Source organism: Gekko japonicus, unplaced genomic scaffold (genome assembly GCF_001447785.1).
Source record: "Gekko japonicus isolate JY-2015 unplaced genomic scaffold, Gekko_japonicus_V1.1 scaffold387, whole genome shotgun sequence".
Lineage (NCBI taxonomy): Eukaryota > Metazoa > Chordata > Lepidosauria > Squamata > Gekkonidae > Gekko > Gekko japonicus.
Genome location: NW_015170900.1, coordinates 753,658 through 771,965, shown reverse-complemented (window position 1 = coordinate 771,965; position 18,308 = coordinate 753,658). Strand labels below are relative to the sequence as shown.

The 18,308-nt window shown below is 43.9% G+C and overlaps 1 protein-coding gene across 2 annotated transcripts in view; it reads left to right on the top strand.

Annotated features, from left to right (window-relative positions):
• The window catches only part of CCSER1 (coiled-coil serine rich protein 1), a 934,040-nt gene that overhangs the window by 356,356 nt on the left and 559,376 nt on the right, over positions 1-18,308 (top strand). For both annotated transcript variants that reach the window (XM_015418598.1, XM_015418599.1), the window contains exon 6: positions 9,909-9,986. In XM_015418598.1, the coding sequence (XP_015274084.1) occupies positions 9,909-9,986 (78 nt within the window). The remainder of the gene's footprint in view (positions 1-9,908; positions 9,987-18,308) is intronic.

The following is an 18,308-nucleotide window of genomic DNA, read 5'->3' as shown; positions in this document are numbered from 1 at the left end:
TTCACCCAGCACAAGGCAATAAATGGCAACCATGATCCCTGTTCATATTAATCCTGTCTATCATTATTGGCTTCTAAACATAACAGTATTTTACTGCCATCCAGCAGTGTCTCTGGATAACTGATTATTCTGATTACCAACACATCAGTCACTTTTTCCCCCAATGGTAAACTAGCTATTGAGCTATCAATAACAATTTATAGGCAATGTAAATTAGGGCCTGGTTACCTTCCTGCTGATCTTCTTTATTATTATTTTGATATTTTCTATGACACAAATGAAAACAAAAGTTCACTTCCAGAATGAAACACATGCACCTGTGTATTGGTGCTAATTTCTGCTGCACTCGACACTAGGTGATTAGCTCATGTCAAAAATTCAAAGGATAATTATTGTTTAAAAATGATTGTCTGACTATATTTGGCTTAGTTAAATCAATTAGGATGCCAGGATAGATTCTGGCTCTGTTTTCCCCAAGGCTTGACTTGATATTGCTTTGAAGAGAGATCCAAAAAGTGCTCGTCTGCAATGCTTGGAGCCATCCCCAAATCCCAGTAATAATTAGAGTTGCCTCTGGGCAGTTCTCATTTGTGCCACCAAATTAGGGTCTGTAACACAGCTTACCTCTCATTTACAAGGAATATGAAGTATAGATCGGGACTGTATTGCATTAGCTACGGGCCATCGGCAGAAAAGCAGCCCCATATGTCAAAAATGTAAGATGGTGAAGTTAACGAAATGGAATGTCTTGCACCTGGCACAGTTTCCAGGGTGTAGGGACCACCAACGTCCTCTGCTATGAAGATGGAGAGGAGTCATCTGAGTCGCCTACCAAGAAATGCTGCTTGGCAAGGATAGGAATGGTGCTCTGTTAATCAACGATGGATTTTTTTTCAATCACACACTTGAAATGGCTTAAAGCCACATTTTTGACAAGTGTGTCACAAGTCAAGCACAGTAAGAGAGGCCAGCCTCCAGGAGGGACCTAGGGATCCCCGGAATTACAGTTCATCTCCTGAGTAAAAAGATCAGTTCCCCTGGAGAAAACGAATGCTTTGGATGATGGACTCTGTGGCATTATATCCACTGAGGTCCCTGTCCTCCCAAGGCTCCACCCTCAAATCTCTAGGATTTTCCCAACTTGGAGCTGGCAAAAAACAACAACCCTCCCCTACTGGTGGCCAGGGGGACCTGGTGACCCTAAGCACAAATGAGATTGTGCCACCAAAGTTCATGCCCTACATGTTCATACGCACATCTCTGTCTTGGTATAGCTTTATCTACTACATTTTTATCTTGCCCTTCTTCAAAAGAGCTAAGGAGAGAGAGAGAGAAAGGTTCAAGACCTCCACAGTTCAGACAGTGGGATGGAAATAAGGAAGTTTTCAATTATTCACTTTCTATAATATGAAGGTACTTTTAGGATCGTGCAGAATTGCAGTTATTCATATGTGTTTGTTATCTTGTCTGTCTTTTAGTGCTGGTTAAGTTGGATTTTTAAAAACTGTGGTGACATTTAATGTAAACAGTAGACATTCACCATCTGTGGGGGGGGGGGGGGTTTTCCATTCTCGGGATCATGACAAATGATGAAGTGTGTGGATACTAGGAGGCAGGGGTCTGTCTGTTGCCTCCCGATAGCAAAACTACCACATTTCCAAATGTGATAGTGGAATGATCACCAGGATAGTACAGTGAGAGTAAAAAGTGGCTGTGGACCACATCATGTGATCGTAGGGTTGCCAGCCTCCAGGTGGGGCCTGGGGATCTCCCGCTTTCACAACTGATCTCCAGCTGACTGAAATCAGCTCCCCTGGAGAAAATGCCTGCTTTTGAGTGGTGGACTCTATGGCATTGTGCCATGCTGAGGTCCCTCCCCTCCCCAAACCCCGCCCTCTCTTGGATCCACCCCCAAAGTCTCCAGGTATTTTCTAACCCAGGGCTGGCAACCCTATGTGATCGGACCGTGAATGAGTGAAATTCCAAGTTATGAATCTGTGAATGGCAAGGTTTGGTTAGTAAATCCCATCAAAATCATTAGTGTTTACTTCTGAGTACATAGAGTTAGGCTCAAACTATAACTACTGTATCACAAATTTAAATTTAAATCCCAGCACTTTTAAAAGCAGCTTCACTGGGAACCTGCTGTGTTTTTATTTTCCTTTCTTCCTGTATGTGCTGATAAATCCATCACAGCGTACGTATAGACACATGCATATGCCTGATATGCAATCATTTTCTTTGTTGCTTCTTTTTTTAAAGTGTGGAATTTGACTTCTTTCACATTTATAAAAGTCGTGAGTGATGTCTGTGCCTGTTAACACCAGAAGGAGATGTGGCATGGAGGTTACGCTTTGTTTTTTCAAAAGCTTTCAGAAAAGAATTAACTTCCTTGAGTCGCAGCATATTTCACCAGAGCTTTTAACGAGCCATTTTGCACGTCTTAAATGTTGTGACTGCAATTATTCTCACTGCTTCATCTGTTTCTCCAAAGGCCCTTTGTGATTTAAGTATGGAACCACTTTTGACAGGTCATTTTAACATTTAGCGGCGGAGCCTTCATTCTGATCCTCCTAGTACTTTAATACGAAAGCAAGCGGGCCAGACATTTATATATGACATAACCCCTTTGTTCAAGGAGAAATTGCTCTTGCAGAGTGTGTACGGCACCCTACAGTACATGTATTATGTATCCTTTTTTATTGACGAAGCTGAGATCCTGCTGTAGCATATTTTGCAAATAACAAAAGACCGACAAAATTCTAATTTGCTGTGTAGCATTTTGTTAACAAATGCATTACATAGGCAGTTCTCAATGCATTTCCAGTGTAGTGTCATAGAGATTGATGAGAAATTTCTTTGGGAGGTTATGAGCTGTTACTGATGATGCCCAATGTCTCAAAAGATAAATATATATTTAAATATTCATGTAAAAAAGGAATCAGTGTCAGCTTCAGTCAAGTTTACCTTGGGCTACATTCTGACAGACTCAACATGTACGCACTCATATTCTTGTCCTCTGTTATTAACTGCAGATGACAGAATAACTGTGCTAGTCCACACATGTTTTAATACTTGATTCTCATGTCACAAATTGGTGTTACAATTACCATACGTAAGCCTGCACTGAAATTTATTTATTGAAAACATTTTTTTGCTGCCTTTGCACCCAGTAGCGTCCACAAGGTGTCTAACATAAGAACATTAAAACATGTGAACAATAATAAAAATGGCTAAAATTATAAAATTCAATGAACAACACATAAACAGAAAGTGCTAGACGTTGGGCCAATACCGTTATCAAGGGTGTGCCAGACCAAACAAAAAGACGCAGAGAGGGAGACAGATGAATCGCCTGAGAAGGGAGTTCCAAAGTTTTGGTGCCACAACGGAGAAGGCCCTTTCTCAGGTTGCTGCCTGTCTGGCCTCAGAGGGTGGTAGGGTTGCGAAATGGGGCCGGGGGAGCGGGGAATCCCCCGCTTTGGCGACCCGATTTTTGACACGACAAAAATTGGGCCCGGGGGAAACCCCACCCCCGCGCGCATGTCACCCGGATGTGACGTCGCACGCTGGGGGCGGGGCCACAGCCATTTGAGGGGAAAACAGCATGTGACATCACATCCGGGTGACGTAGATATGGCGCGCGCACTTTGCGCGTACCAGAAGGTACCCGGGAGTCCCCCGCCGAGGAGGTAAGTAACATTTGGCAACCCTAGAGGGTAGGGTGTGGCAGAATATTTGGTGTGAATGGAGAGATGAGATTTTCTGCTTTGTTCAATATAACTCTTAAGGAGGATTGAGCCTCCATACTAGCAGCATTAGACTTTGGTTCCATCCCAGAAATCACTGCAGCTTGGCACACCCTGCATCTCTATGTCCAGGAAAGCTGTGACCTCCACATTGTTTCCATCCCCTAAAACATACAGTGCCATCTTGTTCTATAAACTTCCATAGATTGAGGACCATGCTTATCTGACCCGCCGGATAACCCAAGGTTGGGAATACAGGGTATGATGCTTTTGATGGGCAGCGTCTTCCTAGGATCACATATATCTCCTCCTTCTTTGACACCCACTTTAGAAACACAAAGCAACAAAATGGTATAAAGGATGGAATTTGAGGCTAGGGGCTGCCTTTTTGGAACGCCTCGTTGGGTTTCAGACTAGACAGCCAAGAGATCTCTTTATTATATGGTGATATGTGTACAGTGTTTTAAATGCTCTGAGCTAAGTTTTTTTTCTTTTTTTCCCCTTTTTGTTTAAGTGAGAGACATTTCAATAAAGTAGAACATAGTGCAAGCCTTTGTCTTTGCCTCTCATTCAGTGGGACTGCCGCCACCCCATTCACCCATATCTGGCCCAGGGAACCATAGCTGGAGCCTTGGTCCCTGGTACAGTGCAGGGACTCTGATTTGCCCTCCAGAACATTCCCCCCCCCCATAAAACAGGGGCAACCGAAGCGGGGCCTCTGAGGATTATCAGAGTGACTGGGTAGGTTCATATGGGAGAAGGTGATCCTTAAATTATGTTGGTCCCAGGCCATACAGGGCTCTAAAGGTCAATACCAGCCTCTTGATATGGTAGGTAAAGAAAAAAATGCATATAAAACCTGTATACAGGCTACAGGTCACTGAGTGATACAAGTTTTGGCAGGCTTAGAGCAGAATACATACTGGGCCCATTCAAAGATGTGTTTCATCTTCTGGTGCTTGCTCTTTGGAAGGAAATTTGCCCCCTGTGGCTTGGTTCAGATATAGCACAAAACCATGATAAGTATGTGAAAACAAGATTTGGTTGCCAATCACTTTAGTCCAGGTTTGCCTCAAGAAATGCTAGTTTCATCACCTTTGCTCTGGCCAGATGTTTATGTAGCCAGGGAGCTGCAAAAAGTGGTTTCACCAGCTAGCCAGGATGATCCTGGATATCCTGCATTAAGACCAGCTGTGGTTAATTAATCAACTTCAAAGCATGGTTTCATATCCTTGTTTGACAGACTTGGGGAGTTTGACAGTTTGGAGAGGGGCCATGCGTCAGCACTTTTTTTTGTGGGCAGACAGTTCCAGGTACAATCCTTGATGATTCCCCAGTTCAAAGGATCAGGTAGTAGGTGATGTAAAAGACCTTTACCTGAGACCCTGACTCAGTCAGAGTAGACCATACTGACCTTGAGTGACCAATGGCAGCTTCATGCGTCCATAGTTACCAAGTGGCCAGAATTCAATCACACTAACCATAGTTTATTAAACCATTGTGGTGTGCAATGTCTGTATTCAGCCATTGTCTTAAATGTTCTTTATTTGTAAAGCAACATTTCTGGTGCCACATGAGACAAGCAGTCCCACCTGAACAGCATAAATGTACTGAAAGAATATATATAATCTGATATAATGCTGCAGTTCTAATTCTATAGGGCCAATTCACACATAGCATTTTTTTGGATGTATATCCTGCCTTCCCCTTCACGGGCTCAGGGCAGGTTCCAACAGTATAAAAGTACAATACAATTAAATCTACATTTAAAACACAATATAAAATAACATAACTCATATGTGCCATACAACTCTAGTAAAAAGCCAGATATCTCAGTGGTTGATAGTACTAGAAATTAAATTTTCCAGAGATCTATAAAATTTTGAATCTCAGACCCAGGCTACAGATGCAGACCAGCCAAAGAAGGGGGACGCCCACTACCTTAACCGAAAGCCCGGCGGAAGAGCTCCGTCTTGCAGGCCCTGCGGAATTGTAATAAATCCTGTAGGGCCCTGATCTCATACAGGAGCTCATTCCACCAGGCTGGGGCCAGGGCCAAAAAAGCCCTGGCCCTGGTCGAGGCAAATCAGACGTCCCTAGGGCCAGGGACCACCAAAAGATGTTGATTGATGGACCTTAGTGCTCTACGGGGCTCATATGGAGAGAGGCGGTCTAAGGTATGCTGGCCCCTGCAATATAGGGCTCTGAAGGTAAGTACTAGCACCTTGAAATGGATCCGGAATTCAATAGGTAGCCAGTGCAGGTCGCTCAGCACCGGGCGGATATGTGCCTGCGCAGGCGTTGCTGTCAACACCCACACTGCCGCATTCTGCACTAGCTGCAACTTTTTTTTAACATGTACGGGACAAATGCGTGTATCATGCACATGTGCTAATTGACTAGTCGGGACTGGCTAAAGCTTCCTATTGAATATAGACATAGGGGCAAACCCAGGTTTGCTGCCACATAATATGGGAACGGGCCCAAATCAGCAGTGTGTCCTTGACTCTGCATCTGGGCAACTCAGGCCCCTGCCACACGGCTGGGAAAAGGACGGTTGATCTGCTGCTAATGTGAGCCGCACCGAAGTTAGAACGCTGCAGCGGGATCCCACAGATCTTCTGAGCCGTGGCGCGTCGCTCCCCGGCACGATCAGATGCCGGGGAGGAAGAGTCGGATGGGAGAAGGAGGCTGCCGAACTGTGCATGCTCAAGCATGTGCAGTATGGCAGGGGGCCGGGATGCACCGGCGCAAAGACGCGCCGGCCGATCCCACGGCCCGGCTTGCGGCGCTCTAATGGATACAACCACCCAGGTAGGTGGTTCTTTTTTAGTGCGCGTTTTCGGCGGTACGGACGGATCAGGGACGGGCAGGCAACGATTCCCAGATGTTGCCGTGGGATCGCGCCCATTTGCTCCGCCCCCGTTCCGTCCCCCTCCCGGCACAAAACGCCTCGTATGAACAGGGCCTCAGTATCATTAATCTGTAGACTGACATCTTTTTTTTTTTTTTAATTACTTCAGCCAGGTTATGGGAGCAAAGCAGATGACACAAGAATCCAAGGAAATCATATACGCTTCCATTTAAATTTGGAATGTTATATACAGAAGCACTTATTCAGTCACATCCCATTTCTTAGCTATATGCAACTCATACCAAGTTTAATAGCCAACGATATAGCTGAAGCAATCACCCTGAAAATAAGTTGAAAATAAGATTCACTCACCCCCCTTTTTTAAAAGCTGTGAAGTACACAGATTGTCTTCTCCTTTCTTTAGTTATCAAGATTTATTTCTTCTCTTGCTTCTAATATCCAGTGAAGATATTTTCTGCCAGTGTTAACTTCTCGGATCAATAAATTTTGATAGTGATCTTGAGGGAAGTCAGTATCTGCCAGCTATCATAGCCCTGCACGCTCTTGCTGAAAAGCAGCTGTTACAAACAAAATTGGCCATATCTGGGGGACTGATATTCAAGTCACTGCACATATTTTATGGCACAATTATCTAGTGTGGCTGTATTGTCCTCTCCGGGGGGGGGGGGGGGAGGTTCAAGGCAAGATGCTGCAGCTTGAACGATCCAAGTTTATGAGTCAGAGGCGATCACTCTTCACTCAGTTTAAATTTTCACAAAGATGTATTTGTAACCGTTGTGGAGTTAAAACGCAGACTTGCACTGAGTAGGTTTGCTTTGTGATTCTTAAGCCAGCCACACAACGTATAATTCACCAAGGACAGTATAGCCCACCTTCTAGGCACTTGATAACTCCAGCACTGAGCACAGAGTAAAACCAAGAGAGCTCTTGATGAGCTGGTGGGCTGAGTTCTTCTGGGCGGGTCACAAGTTGTGCGTGAGTCATCTTTATTTTTTAGTTATTTAAAACATTTATTAGCCGCCCTTCTCCCTCATGGAGCTCAAGGCAGCTTAGATAAAATACATAAAATAAGATCCATTTAAAAACCAAAAATTTGGAATCACAGTTTAGGACTTCTAGTAAATTAATCAAATGTGGTCTTAAATGAAACTGCCTTCAGCTGTCTCCTAAAGATTGAAAGTGAGAGGGACAGGCGCACCCACCCTGGGGAGGTTGTTCCACATTTGTGGGTGTAATGATTTCATGTTTAACTGTGTGTGTGTGTCTTTAAAAGTTTGGTTGCATGGCTGTACGATAGTCTAGAGTGGTTGAAACAGGCAAGTGAGTGTGATGGGTGATTGGCAGAAAGGGGGAGGGGTTTTAGAAAATGTGTGTCAGTCAAGAGTTACAGTTTAGACAGTTGAAAAAGACAGTTAGAGAGTTAGTTAAGTTCTGTGTATGAGAGGAGTGAGACACATCCCTGTGTGGGATAAGTTAGTTCTGAAGTCTTAGAGAGAGACAGTATGGTGTGTGATACAAGAGTTAAGTTTTGTGTATGAAGAAAAGTTGAAAGTATAAGGAAACAAGAAAGTAAAGTTAAAGAGAAAAATAAAAAGTCTGAATGACAGACGGGAATGAAATAGGAAACCTAGATGACCCTGAGTAATGCGTTACAAAGTTACATGCCAAAATCCCTGACAGTGTGAGAGAAAAGTGTGAGAAAAACCAGTTGGAATTGTTCAGTATTTACCCATTCATAGATACAGAGTACTATCCTGTTATGTACGAATTATATCAATAAATCTTTTATTTAAGTCTGCCAGCTCTGAAAGACATAATTTCTCAGGAAACACATAGACCCTCATGAAAGCCTAAAACCTCGACCTACCTACCCAGTGATAGAAATATTATATTATAAAGGTTTGGAAAGCCTTAAATTTCCTGTAGGCAGCCAGATATACCCAGTAAAACAAAATAAAAAGAACATTTTAAAGGGAAACCAGACCTCCCCAAAGAAGGGGTCGTCACAGTGGGGCTGCCCCTGAAAAGGCCCTCTCTCTCGTGTACCCACCAAATGAACTTCTTTGATTGACAGGACAGAAGGGCCTTTCCCTATGATCTTAATTCTCAGGCACAGGCATATTGTAGAAGATGGCCCTTCAGATACTCCGATGCCAAGCAACATAGGTCTTTAAAGGACAAAAACAGTACCTTGAACTGGGCTTGGCAGCAGATCAGTAACCAGTGTAATTGCTGTACTATCAAGGTCATATGCTCCCATTACCTGCCCTGACCAGCAGTCTAGGCTCAGCATTCTGCATTAATTGCAGCTTCTTACTGAGGCAGAGAGGTTCTTCTGCACCCACTCCATTGAACCGAATAGGAACTGTGCAGGAGGGCACATTGTTTCCATACAGGTCCCAGGTTATGTTCTTGGCTGCTCCAGTTAAAGTATCTCGGGTATGGGAAAGACCGTTCTCTCCTTGAGACTTTGGAGCACTGTTACTAGTATGAGGTGGTGGTGGAAATGGCTGTCAAGTTGCGCCCGACTTATGGTGACCCTATAGGTTTTTCAAGGCAAGAGACGTTCAGAATTGGTTTGCCATTGCCTGCCTCTGCATAGCGACCTTGGATTTCCTTGGTAGTCTCCCATACATGTACTAAGCCAAGGTCCTGCTGAGTTTACAAGATCTGACAAATCTGGGCTGTCCAAGTCAGGGTCCAGTATGAGAAGGCAGTGCTAATCTAGGTGGAGCAGTGGTCTCACTCAGTATTAAGCAGTATCACATGAAAGCTTTTCTGCATAATTCATCTCCAAAACGGGCCAGCAATGAATTTTAAAGTTTGTTTAAACTTGAAAAGTTCTGTATTCCTTTGTGCTGCTGTTCCCCATTAATCTTGTTTGACCACACTATTTCGTGTTGCATTGAACTTTGGGATTTGTTCATATTTTTTTCCCTTTTCGGGCTCTGTTAAGAAGGCTGTGTGTTTTTAGCGTTCATGTTTTTCAGAATGTGACTCCTTCAGATATTTTTTCACTGTTTTATGGAAATGCTTCTGATGTTGTTTATAGAAACACATCAAGAAAAAAAATTAAACAGTTGCAGGGCATTTTCCTTGTATTATTTACCATTTTTATGTCATTTGTTTTCTCTCAGTTGTATTAGATGATGTGTCGTTTCTTTATTTTTCCATGTTAAGAGGATCACAACAACAGTGTGCTCATAAACAGTGTCAAAACAATGTTAATTTCTCCCATGCTGATCTAGACTTTATTTTTTCCCCTCTCCCCCCCTCTCTCTTAGAGTGCCGATATGAGTCCTGCCAGCAGCACCAATTCCCTTCCTGTTAGCCCACTTACTGAAGAACCATTGCCTTTCAAGGTAAAGCTATTTTGCTATAAACTACATACTTCATATGGTCTGACAAACTTTAGCATGCTGGAACCACACTTTCTGGAAAATCATGAGCACTTGGCACATCTTGCAGAACGATACTGAGATGAGGACTTTATGCTTTGAGATATTGTTAGATGAATTTCCAGCTTCTGGCTTGCAAAGATTCCTTTCTGTTTTCATAAGGCCACATGGCATTGAGGATCTTTGGTTGGATCCTCTGATATTTAATGCATCTCTGACTAAAAAGCAGCCAGAGAGCCAGAGATGATTCAAGGATGTAGCAGTGGGAAGGAGACACTTTGGCTGATTTCCCACAAGCTGCTGCTCCGCGCTCGTTCCTCCCTTTGCCCCGATTTTACGTGTCAATTTCACACCATGTGCTGCGCGGCCGCATTTTGCTCCGCAGCTTCGCCCGATTTCCCCCGCGTCTACTCAATCCTAAAAAAAAAACAGGATTGAGTAGACGCGGGGGGAATCGGGACAAGCTGCGGAGCAAAATGCGGCCCCGCAGCACATGGTGTGAAATTGACACGTACGATCGGGGAAAAGGGAGGAACAAGCGCGGAGCAGCAGCTTGTGGGAAATCAGCCTTTAACTCTGCTCCCAGTGCTATTTCCCTGATCAAAACTGCCTGTGGGCTCCATTCAGCCCCTGTATGAAAAAAGACAGAATACAAGCAACTGCCTTTTTCTTCTATGGTGGGGCATTTCAACTGGGGGAACAGAACTGGATAAGGAAGAGGTAAAGATGAAATTTCTGAGTACCATGGCCCCAGTCCATATGCTTCTCCACAGCTCCTTGCAGCTGAGATCAATTTTAGACATCTGACACCTGTTGAAGTTTGCCCCATAGCTATTATTTATTTGTCTATGCATTAAAAAAAAATGTATTGAAAGCCAGTTTCCTTTTCCAGCATTAGGATGTGGCTTGGCATGTCTGTGTTTGTGGTGGTGTAGATGTAGATTCTCTGCACCATCAAGGTCCCACTCTGAAGGATACTACCAGAAGGAATTGCTGGACCTGGGGACCATATAATGCTGGACATTGGAATTGCATAATCTCAGAGAGTTCGTTGTGTGCTACTGTGTGCTACAGAGCTCAAAGCTCAAGGCAGTTCATTGCTGTGAAAAGCCACTAGGCTATCCATGTGTACTTCTGGATTGTTCTCTGCCTGTTATCCTTCGCATTGCCTGCTCCTCTCGACACGTGCTAGCCTGAAAGCCACTGAGGACTTGAATTTTACTAGTAATGGGGCCTGAACCCCCTGCACTTCTTAATTCTCTTTTCTAAGATTCCTCCGGAACGGAATCACCTTTAGAATTTTAACCCAGAGTTAGGCTTGTGTTGTTGGGAATGATATGCTGATACTGAATAACTCATTATGCAATGATGATAGGGGCTTGATGGTTCGTGTCAGTTAAGTTAGTTTCACTTGGGTAGCCATGCTGTTCTGCAGTAGCAGCTTAAAGACCAACAAGATTTCCAGAGTGGGTAGCCATGTTGGCCTGCAATAGAAGACAAGATTTGAATCCAGCAGCACTTTAAAGGGCAACAAGATTTCTGGGGTATAAGCTTTCGAGAGCTGGTATCTGACAAAGGGAGTTTTGACTCTTACCCTGGAAATCTTCTCCATCTTTAAGATTCTAAGGACTCAAATTTTGTTAGTCAATTACATTGTCACACTAGGTGACCTAAAGGGATACAATATCATCCAGTCATTTATTTCCACCATAGATACTCTTCCTTCTAATCCTATTATGCTCATTTGGCTGGTACGTGTAACCTAACTAAATATGTCATCAGTATGCATTTGTATTAAACACCAGCATTCTTAGAGATTCTTTGTTGTCCCCCCCCCCACAGAATAAAAGGAGAGAAAGGAGAATCGTTATAGGTTCTCTGAATTTGGAGGCTGTCTGAGTCATGATTCAAAAGCTCAAGGATTACACATCTTCTTTTCTCCAAAGGTCGTGAGTCATGACCTTTTGTGGATTTGTCCACGGTTCTCTGGATCCTTAAAAATTCCCTTTCAGTGGTGTTTGTTTAACTCTGTCTGCTGTGACTCAGGTTCAGAACTTGAACAAAAATAGAAGTAAACTGAAAGTGCATTGAGTTTATGCGCAGAAACTCATATTATACTGTGAGTTGGTTTAGAACACTTAAAAACAAATATTGTTGTCGGTTGATTTTGAACACTCTCTTTTGATGCTTGTAATTACTGACCCAATTCTGAATTGAGCTGTAGGGAGTTTACTCAGTAATGATCATTCCTTCCTTTCCGTGTCCTTTATTTTCTGCTACAAGAAATGCCTTGCTTTTTAGGGGGGGGGGGAGATTGTGCTTTTTCCTTATGCCACTCCGATTTCATCAAAGAGGTTTCCCGTGGCATCATGAATAATGGCGTAAGAGTGATGGTATGGAAATCCTCAAGGGAGCTATTTTTGAAAATCCACATGAAAGAGGAGCAAAAAGATAAGATATTAATTTTGTGGGCATTCTGCTGTGTGCTGTTTCTAAAAACAACATGGGTTATTAAAAATAAAACCACTTATGCTTTTGGTAGGGCAGCAATTGTTATTTTCATTTTTAAACACTTTTGAAGAATGGAAACCTCCCCATTCCTGTGGAACTCATGTAAATGTTGGTGCTGGGCTGCAGGGTAAGTCAGATGTATCTGTGAGCCACTGCTGTATAGGGGAAATAAAAATAATATCAAATGCAACAGTTTCCATTATTGCTTCCTGACTTGCTCCAGGAGAGAGCAATATTGTTTCAGCAGTAATGTGAGTGAGTGATTTTATATGCAATAACCCTTTCCAAATACTGTCAGTCTATAATATTGGTTTCTGATGACAGGAAATGTATTACTCTGGCCAACATGATCGTAATACTTCCCACCTTCCCGCTCTCATGAAGTGAACAGAAATGTTTTAGATTTTTAATTTGACTTGCTTGTGCAGTACTGAGAAGGCCAATGTTATCAAACAACAGAGAATGAGCATTGAGCCCCTGTGGGATAACTGATGACCTTTTGCATACTAAGATTTACTTTTGAATCTTAAATAAGTTCAGGCTTTCTTCATAGCTTATCTGTACTTCAAAAAAACTTTAGACTGCTACATCCTGTTTTTTGAGGATCACGAAACCGCGGGGAAAATCGGGGAAAATCACAGGGGAAATCGGGCGAAGCCACGGGTCAAAATGCAGCCGCACAGCTTCGACCAATGGAAATTGGTCCAATGGAAACGAGGCAAAGGGAGGCGTGATGGCGGCGCAGCTCCTTGTGTGAAATCAGCCTGTGTGAACTGGCAAAATCCAGTTGGGAAGTGCACTGAAAGTGGATTGAAAATGGATTCTTTAGTGTGTGTGATGGCAGCTTTTGACTCTCGAAAGCTTGTACCCTGAAAATCTTGTTGGTCTCTAAAGTTCTACTGGACTCGAATCTATCCCAAAGAACTGAATAAATTAGTTGGTTCCTAAACAATATAGTGATTTTCTCTTGTTTTATTAAATAGAACCTTAAAAAGAGAACGGCTTGTCTTCTGTATATGATACTTGGAGGCAACTGATCATTTTCTCCAGCTTTTATTATCTTGGTTACTCTTTTCTCACTTCAGTAATTAGCTTAGCCAATGCTAATCCCCCAAGTGAGAAACAGCACCATTAATAAAAGGGAACAATCTTTGACAGTAATGCTGAAAGAGCGCGTGGGAGTCTGCTGATAGATCTCTCATTCATCTAGTTCTTTTTTCCCTCTTCTGTATGTCTGTTTATAGGAAAGTTGTAACTAGGATACCAGCTTTATGTAACATCAGTTAAAACAGATAATCTAGCAGCCAGGAGCAGATCAAGGGAGATATTCTCCATTTCCGAATTACCACTAAAATTCAAAGGATTGTCATGCATGTTGCCTAAAGATAGTCCATTCATTCTAAACATTGCAGGTGTTTTCCTGTGTACATGTGAAGGCATAACACCAGGCTGATTTCATTTGCAGGCCCTTGGCACCAGTGTTCCCTCTAAGCTGAGTTAGTGTGAGCTAGCTCACAGTTTTTTAGCCTCCGGCTCACATATTTTTGTCTTAGCTCAGGAAGGATGGCTCCAGGGCAAACTAATTTATGCTGTAGCCAAATCGCTCACTCACAACTTTAATGCCAGTATCTCACAAAGTAGAATTTTTGCTCACAAGACTCCATAGCTTAGAGGGAGCATTGCTTGGCACTGACCATCGACAGAGGGTGTAGTGGGGAGACCTTGTCTCTGTATTGAACATTGCAGGGTGCATAGCCTGGCCTGTGAAAGCATCAAGGACCTGGTACTGAAACAGGGATGACATCAAGCTGCTACTGAGTGTGGTTCAAAATTGGGGGACATTATTCAGAGTAGAAGGGTAGGTGATTGGTTCTCCCCCCCCATCATATCGCAGCTGATTTACAGCAATCCCATAGGGTTTTCAAGGCAAGAGACATTCAAGGGTGGCCTGCCATTGTCGGCCTCTGCATAGCAACCGTAGACTTCCTTGGTGGTCTTCCATCCAAGTACTAACCAAGGCTGACCCTGATGAGCTTACAAGATTGGACTAGCTTGGGCTATCCAGATCACAGCTGGCTCTATTATGGAAGAAATTGTCCCAGTGAAGCTGTAAACTGGGAATGGTATATTAGTTTAAGTGGTAGTGCTCAAAAAGGGATAAAATTCAACACCATTTTCAGAAGCCTTTCTTATATTGTATATGAGGCAGAGGTCATTTCGGGGGGATCGCGGGGGAACGCAGTTCCCCCGGGTGAGGTGCAGGGGGCGGGGCACATGACGAAGCCCCGCCCCCTGCTTCCGGCCGCCCCGCTTCCAGCCCTCATTCAGCCAGGAGGAGGCAGGAGAAGAGGGAGGGTAAGTTGCTTCCTCCCCGCCTCTCCCCACCCCTGCCTGCCTGGGGCTAGGGAGGGCCTTGGCGGGGCTTCCTCGCACTCCCGCTGGCCTTGCAGGTCCACCGCCGGGCCCCTGATGTCAGGGTGTGTGGCATATGCTAATGAGTTATGCTAATGAGTTCCCCTAGCTCTTTTTCTACGAAATGACCCCTGATATGAGGAGACTACACTGTCATCCATGTGCAGAAATGCTTGCTGGTACTTTATGTGCCTTACTGAAATCAGTGAAGTTAAAATGCACAAAATGCATAAGACCACATGATTACTTTGGGGGGGTTGATTACTTTGGGGGTTGAGTGGTGTATAATTTCCACTGCATTGTGCCCCATGTCAGTTAAAAGTGCTTCTTCTTAATGCAGTGGGAAGGTGAACACAATTAAACTTCCTTGTACTTTTAAAGAAGTTAATTACAGTGACAAAGCACAGTATTTAAGCTTGAAGAATTGCTTGGAAATTAAACCAAGGTTTTGGTATAAAAAGAACACTTGACATTTCATGATCTAAACCTAAGATTGTTCACTTATACAGATGGCATCATTCAATTGGGAGATGTAGATTAATAGTGCAACTCTTTACATCACTTTTTCAAGGTAGCCACCACTGGGACTTTCAATAGATGTCAGGAAGATCGAGCAGTTTTATTTTGAGATAGACACCATAGATGAATTAAAATGAAGCCATGGTAAATTCATCAGACACATTTTCATTGTGTTGATTTGGGAATGTTAGCCATTACTGCTGCTTCCATCAATGATAGACGGAGTCAAGAATGATAGAAATGACCAGAAGCATTGCTGATCCACATTAAGGAATTCCATTTTGGTTTTGTAGATAAAATTAAGACTCCTTCAATGACATGCCACTTATAACAGCCAAGTTACATAGAAACCCCTTCTTAATAGAACAGGACATAAATGAATTGAATTGGCTTAAGCCTGCTCACAAAATTCTGGCCCTGATCCAAAGAAACATGTATCATGCTTAAGTCCTGTTATAATTAACGAGTCTTAAGAAAATTACAGCTAACATGTCTCACTGATTCTAATCGGAGAAACAGAGCAAACTTTCTCTGAATTGGAGTTTTTAATATTTTATGGCACTTGAGACTTACCTGAGTGAAATAAAGCACAGCAGGCATCTGGCAATAGGGTGGTGGTGGGGGGAGATCATAGTGAGAAAAAAGGCAAGTTTTGTTTTCAATACTATGGAAACTCACACCCAGTTGCTTCAGGTTTATGAGCATCTATCATATGATGCTCACACAAGAAGTGTCCCCCCCCCCCCAGTTTCCTTATCAGTAGTTGTAATAAGAATATAAGAAGAGTCCTGCTGGATAAGACCAGTGGCCCATCTAGTCCAGCCTTCTGTCTCACACAGTTGCTCTGGAGGGCCAACAAACAGGGCCTAAAGGCCAAAACCCCTTCTTGTGCTGGGAATTCAGAGGTTTACTGCCTCTGAACATGGAGGTTCCCTTTAGTCACCATGGCCAGCAGTCACTGACAGAACTGTCCTCCATCAATCTGTCAACCCCCCTTTAAAGCTGTCTATGTGTGTCCATCACTACATACTTTCCCAATTTGTGCTGAGTCAGCAGTACCCTCACTGTGATGGTTATGTTTTTTCCCCCTGTTCTTTTCCCATCCCTGCTGTATGAGGACGAATGCAAAATCCGTTTGCAAAAATGGTAATCTGTTATCATGACAAGATAAACAGAACAATTGTTCCATAAATTAAAATGGAATTATTATCGGATTTAATCTCTTTTTATAAAGCAGTCTGTTCCTCTCAGACAGGTCCTGGGAGTAAATTAATTGGGGGGGGGGGATACTGAATATTATGAAGCTGTCATTTCAGCTTTTGAGATCATTGCCAAAGAGAGGACAGATGCTGGGTGCATACCAAACCACGCAGAGGGTTTCAGCATATAAAATTTGAGTTTGGAAGTGGGTCATCATCCATTTTTATGTACTCTGTGAAGAAAACCTGTCACTGTTTTACCTTAAATATGGTGCTTCTTCTAGGTCTTTCCATATCCTTCCACAGATATGAAGCAGTGTTCTGCTTTTAGAAGTGGTACACCAATAGGTGATTGATCAGCTTGAGGACAGGGCATTTTTCTTTGGTGAATTCAGGAAGTGGGAGTGTGGCAAACTACTTGGCAACAACCCCACCTGATGGGATGGGAGTCACCCACCTCTGTGCCCAGCATCAAGACTCACCTAGGTGGAGCAGGGGAGGACCAGAGGTAGGAGGATGCAGCCAGGGTAGCCTCAACAGCAGGGCAGCTTTGGCAGTCTGCTACAGGGAGGGTCTGAAGAGGTAGAGACCCCTGGCGAGCCTGGATGAGGGACCAACGGCTCTCTGGGCCCAAGTGGTTTAAGGCAGGGTGTGGCTATAGAGAGGAGGATCTGTCTACAGAGGAGTAGACAGAGATGAGGAGGGTGGATCTTAGCACAGAGAACTGGGGAAGAGCTGGGGCTATAAAAAGGGAGGAAATGGAAATGGGAGAGGGCTGGCTAGTGGGAGAGGATCCAGGAGCAGAGGCATGAAAGGGAAAGCCAGCCAATGGAAGAAGAAGAATGGGAAGCCAGAGTGAAGGAATGGTCTTAAGGATGTTCCCAGGCAAGGAGGCAGGTTACAGCATCATGGTTTTTCTATTGGGAACTGTATTATAACCTTGGGGTGAGTGAAGCTATCCCCACCTTCAGGTGCTTGGATTGGTCAACTTCCATTAAACATCCTTGGCAAGAAAGCAGTGGGTGGGTTAGTGCTTTCAAGGCCCCATAGACTCCAGGAATGATATCCACCCCCCCAAGGGTACCACAAAGAGGCATGAAATGGATACTGATCTCACACTGGGTCTCAGCTAGAGATGCCAGCCTTCAGGTGGGACTTAAGGATCCCCTGGAATTACAGCTTATCTCCTGATTATGGAGATCAGCTTCCCTGGAGAAAATGAATGCTTTGGAGGGTGGACTCTATGGCATTGTACTCCTCTGAGGTCCCTGTTTGACTCAGGCTCCACTCCCAAATCTCCAGGAATTTCCCAACCTGGAGCTGGAAGCCCTACCCTCCCACCCCCTGCTGGAGGCCAGGGAGGACCTGCCCTAGTCCCAAAACAGGAACCATCCACGTGCTATACCTTGGACACCTGCATCAGGCACAAGATAACTCCTTTCTAGCCTCTCTGTCTCAGCCATCACTATATCTAATAGCCAAGTTGCCCCCTCCGTGCGGATCGCTATATCTGCACTTCGGGGGCACTTGGGGGGCAGGGGGAGGTCTGTGCACTCCTGGGACAGTCCCCAGGGGTGCACAAAAATCTAAAAACTAAAAAAAAATATCGGGGGGATGTTTAAATCCCCCCGAAAGTGAAAGAGTG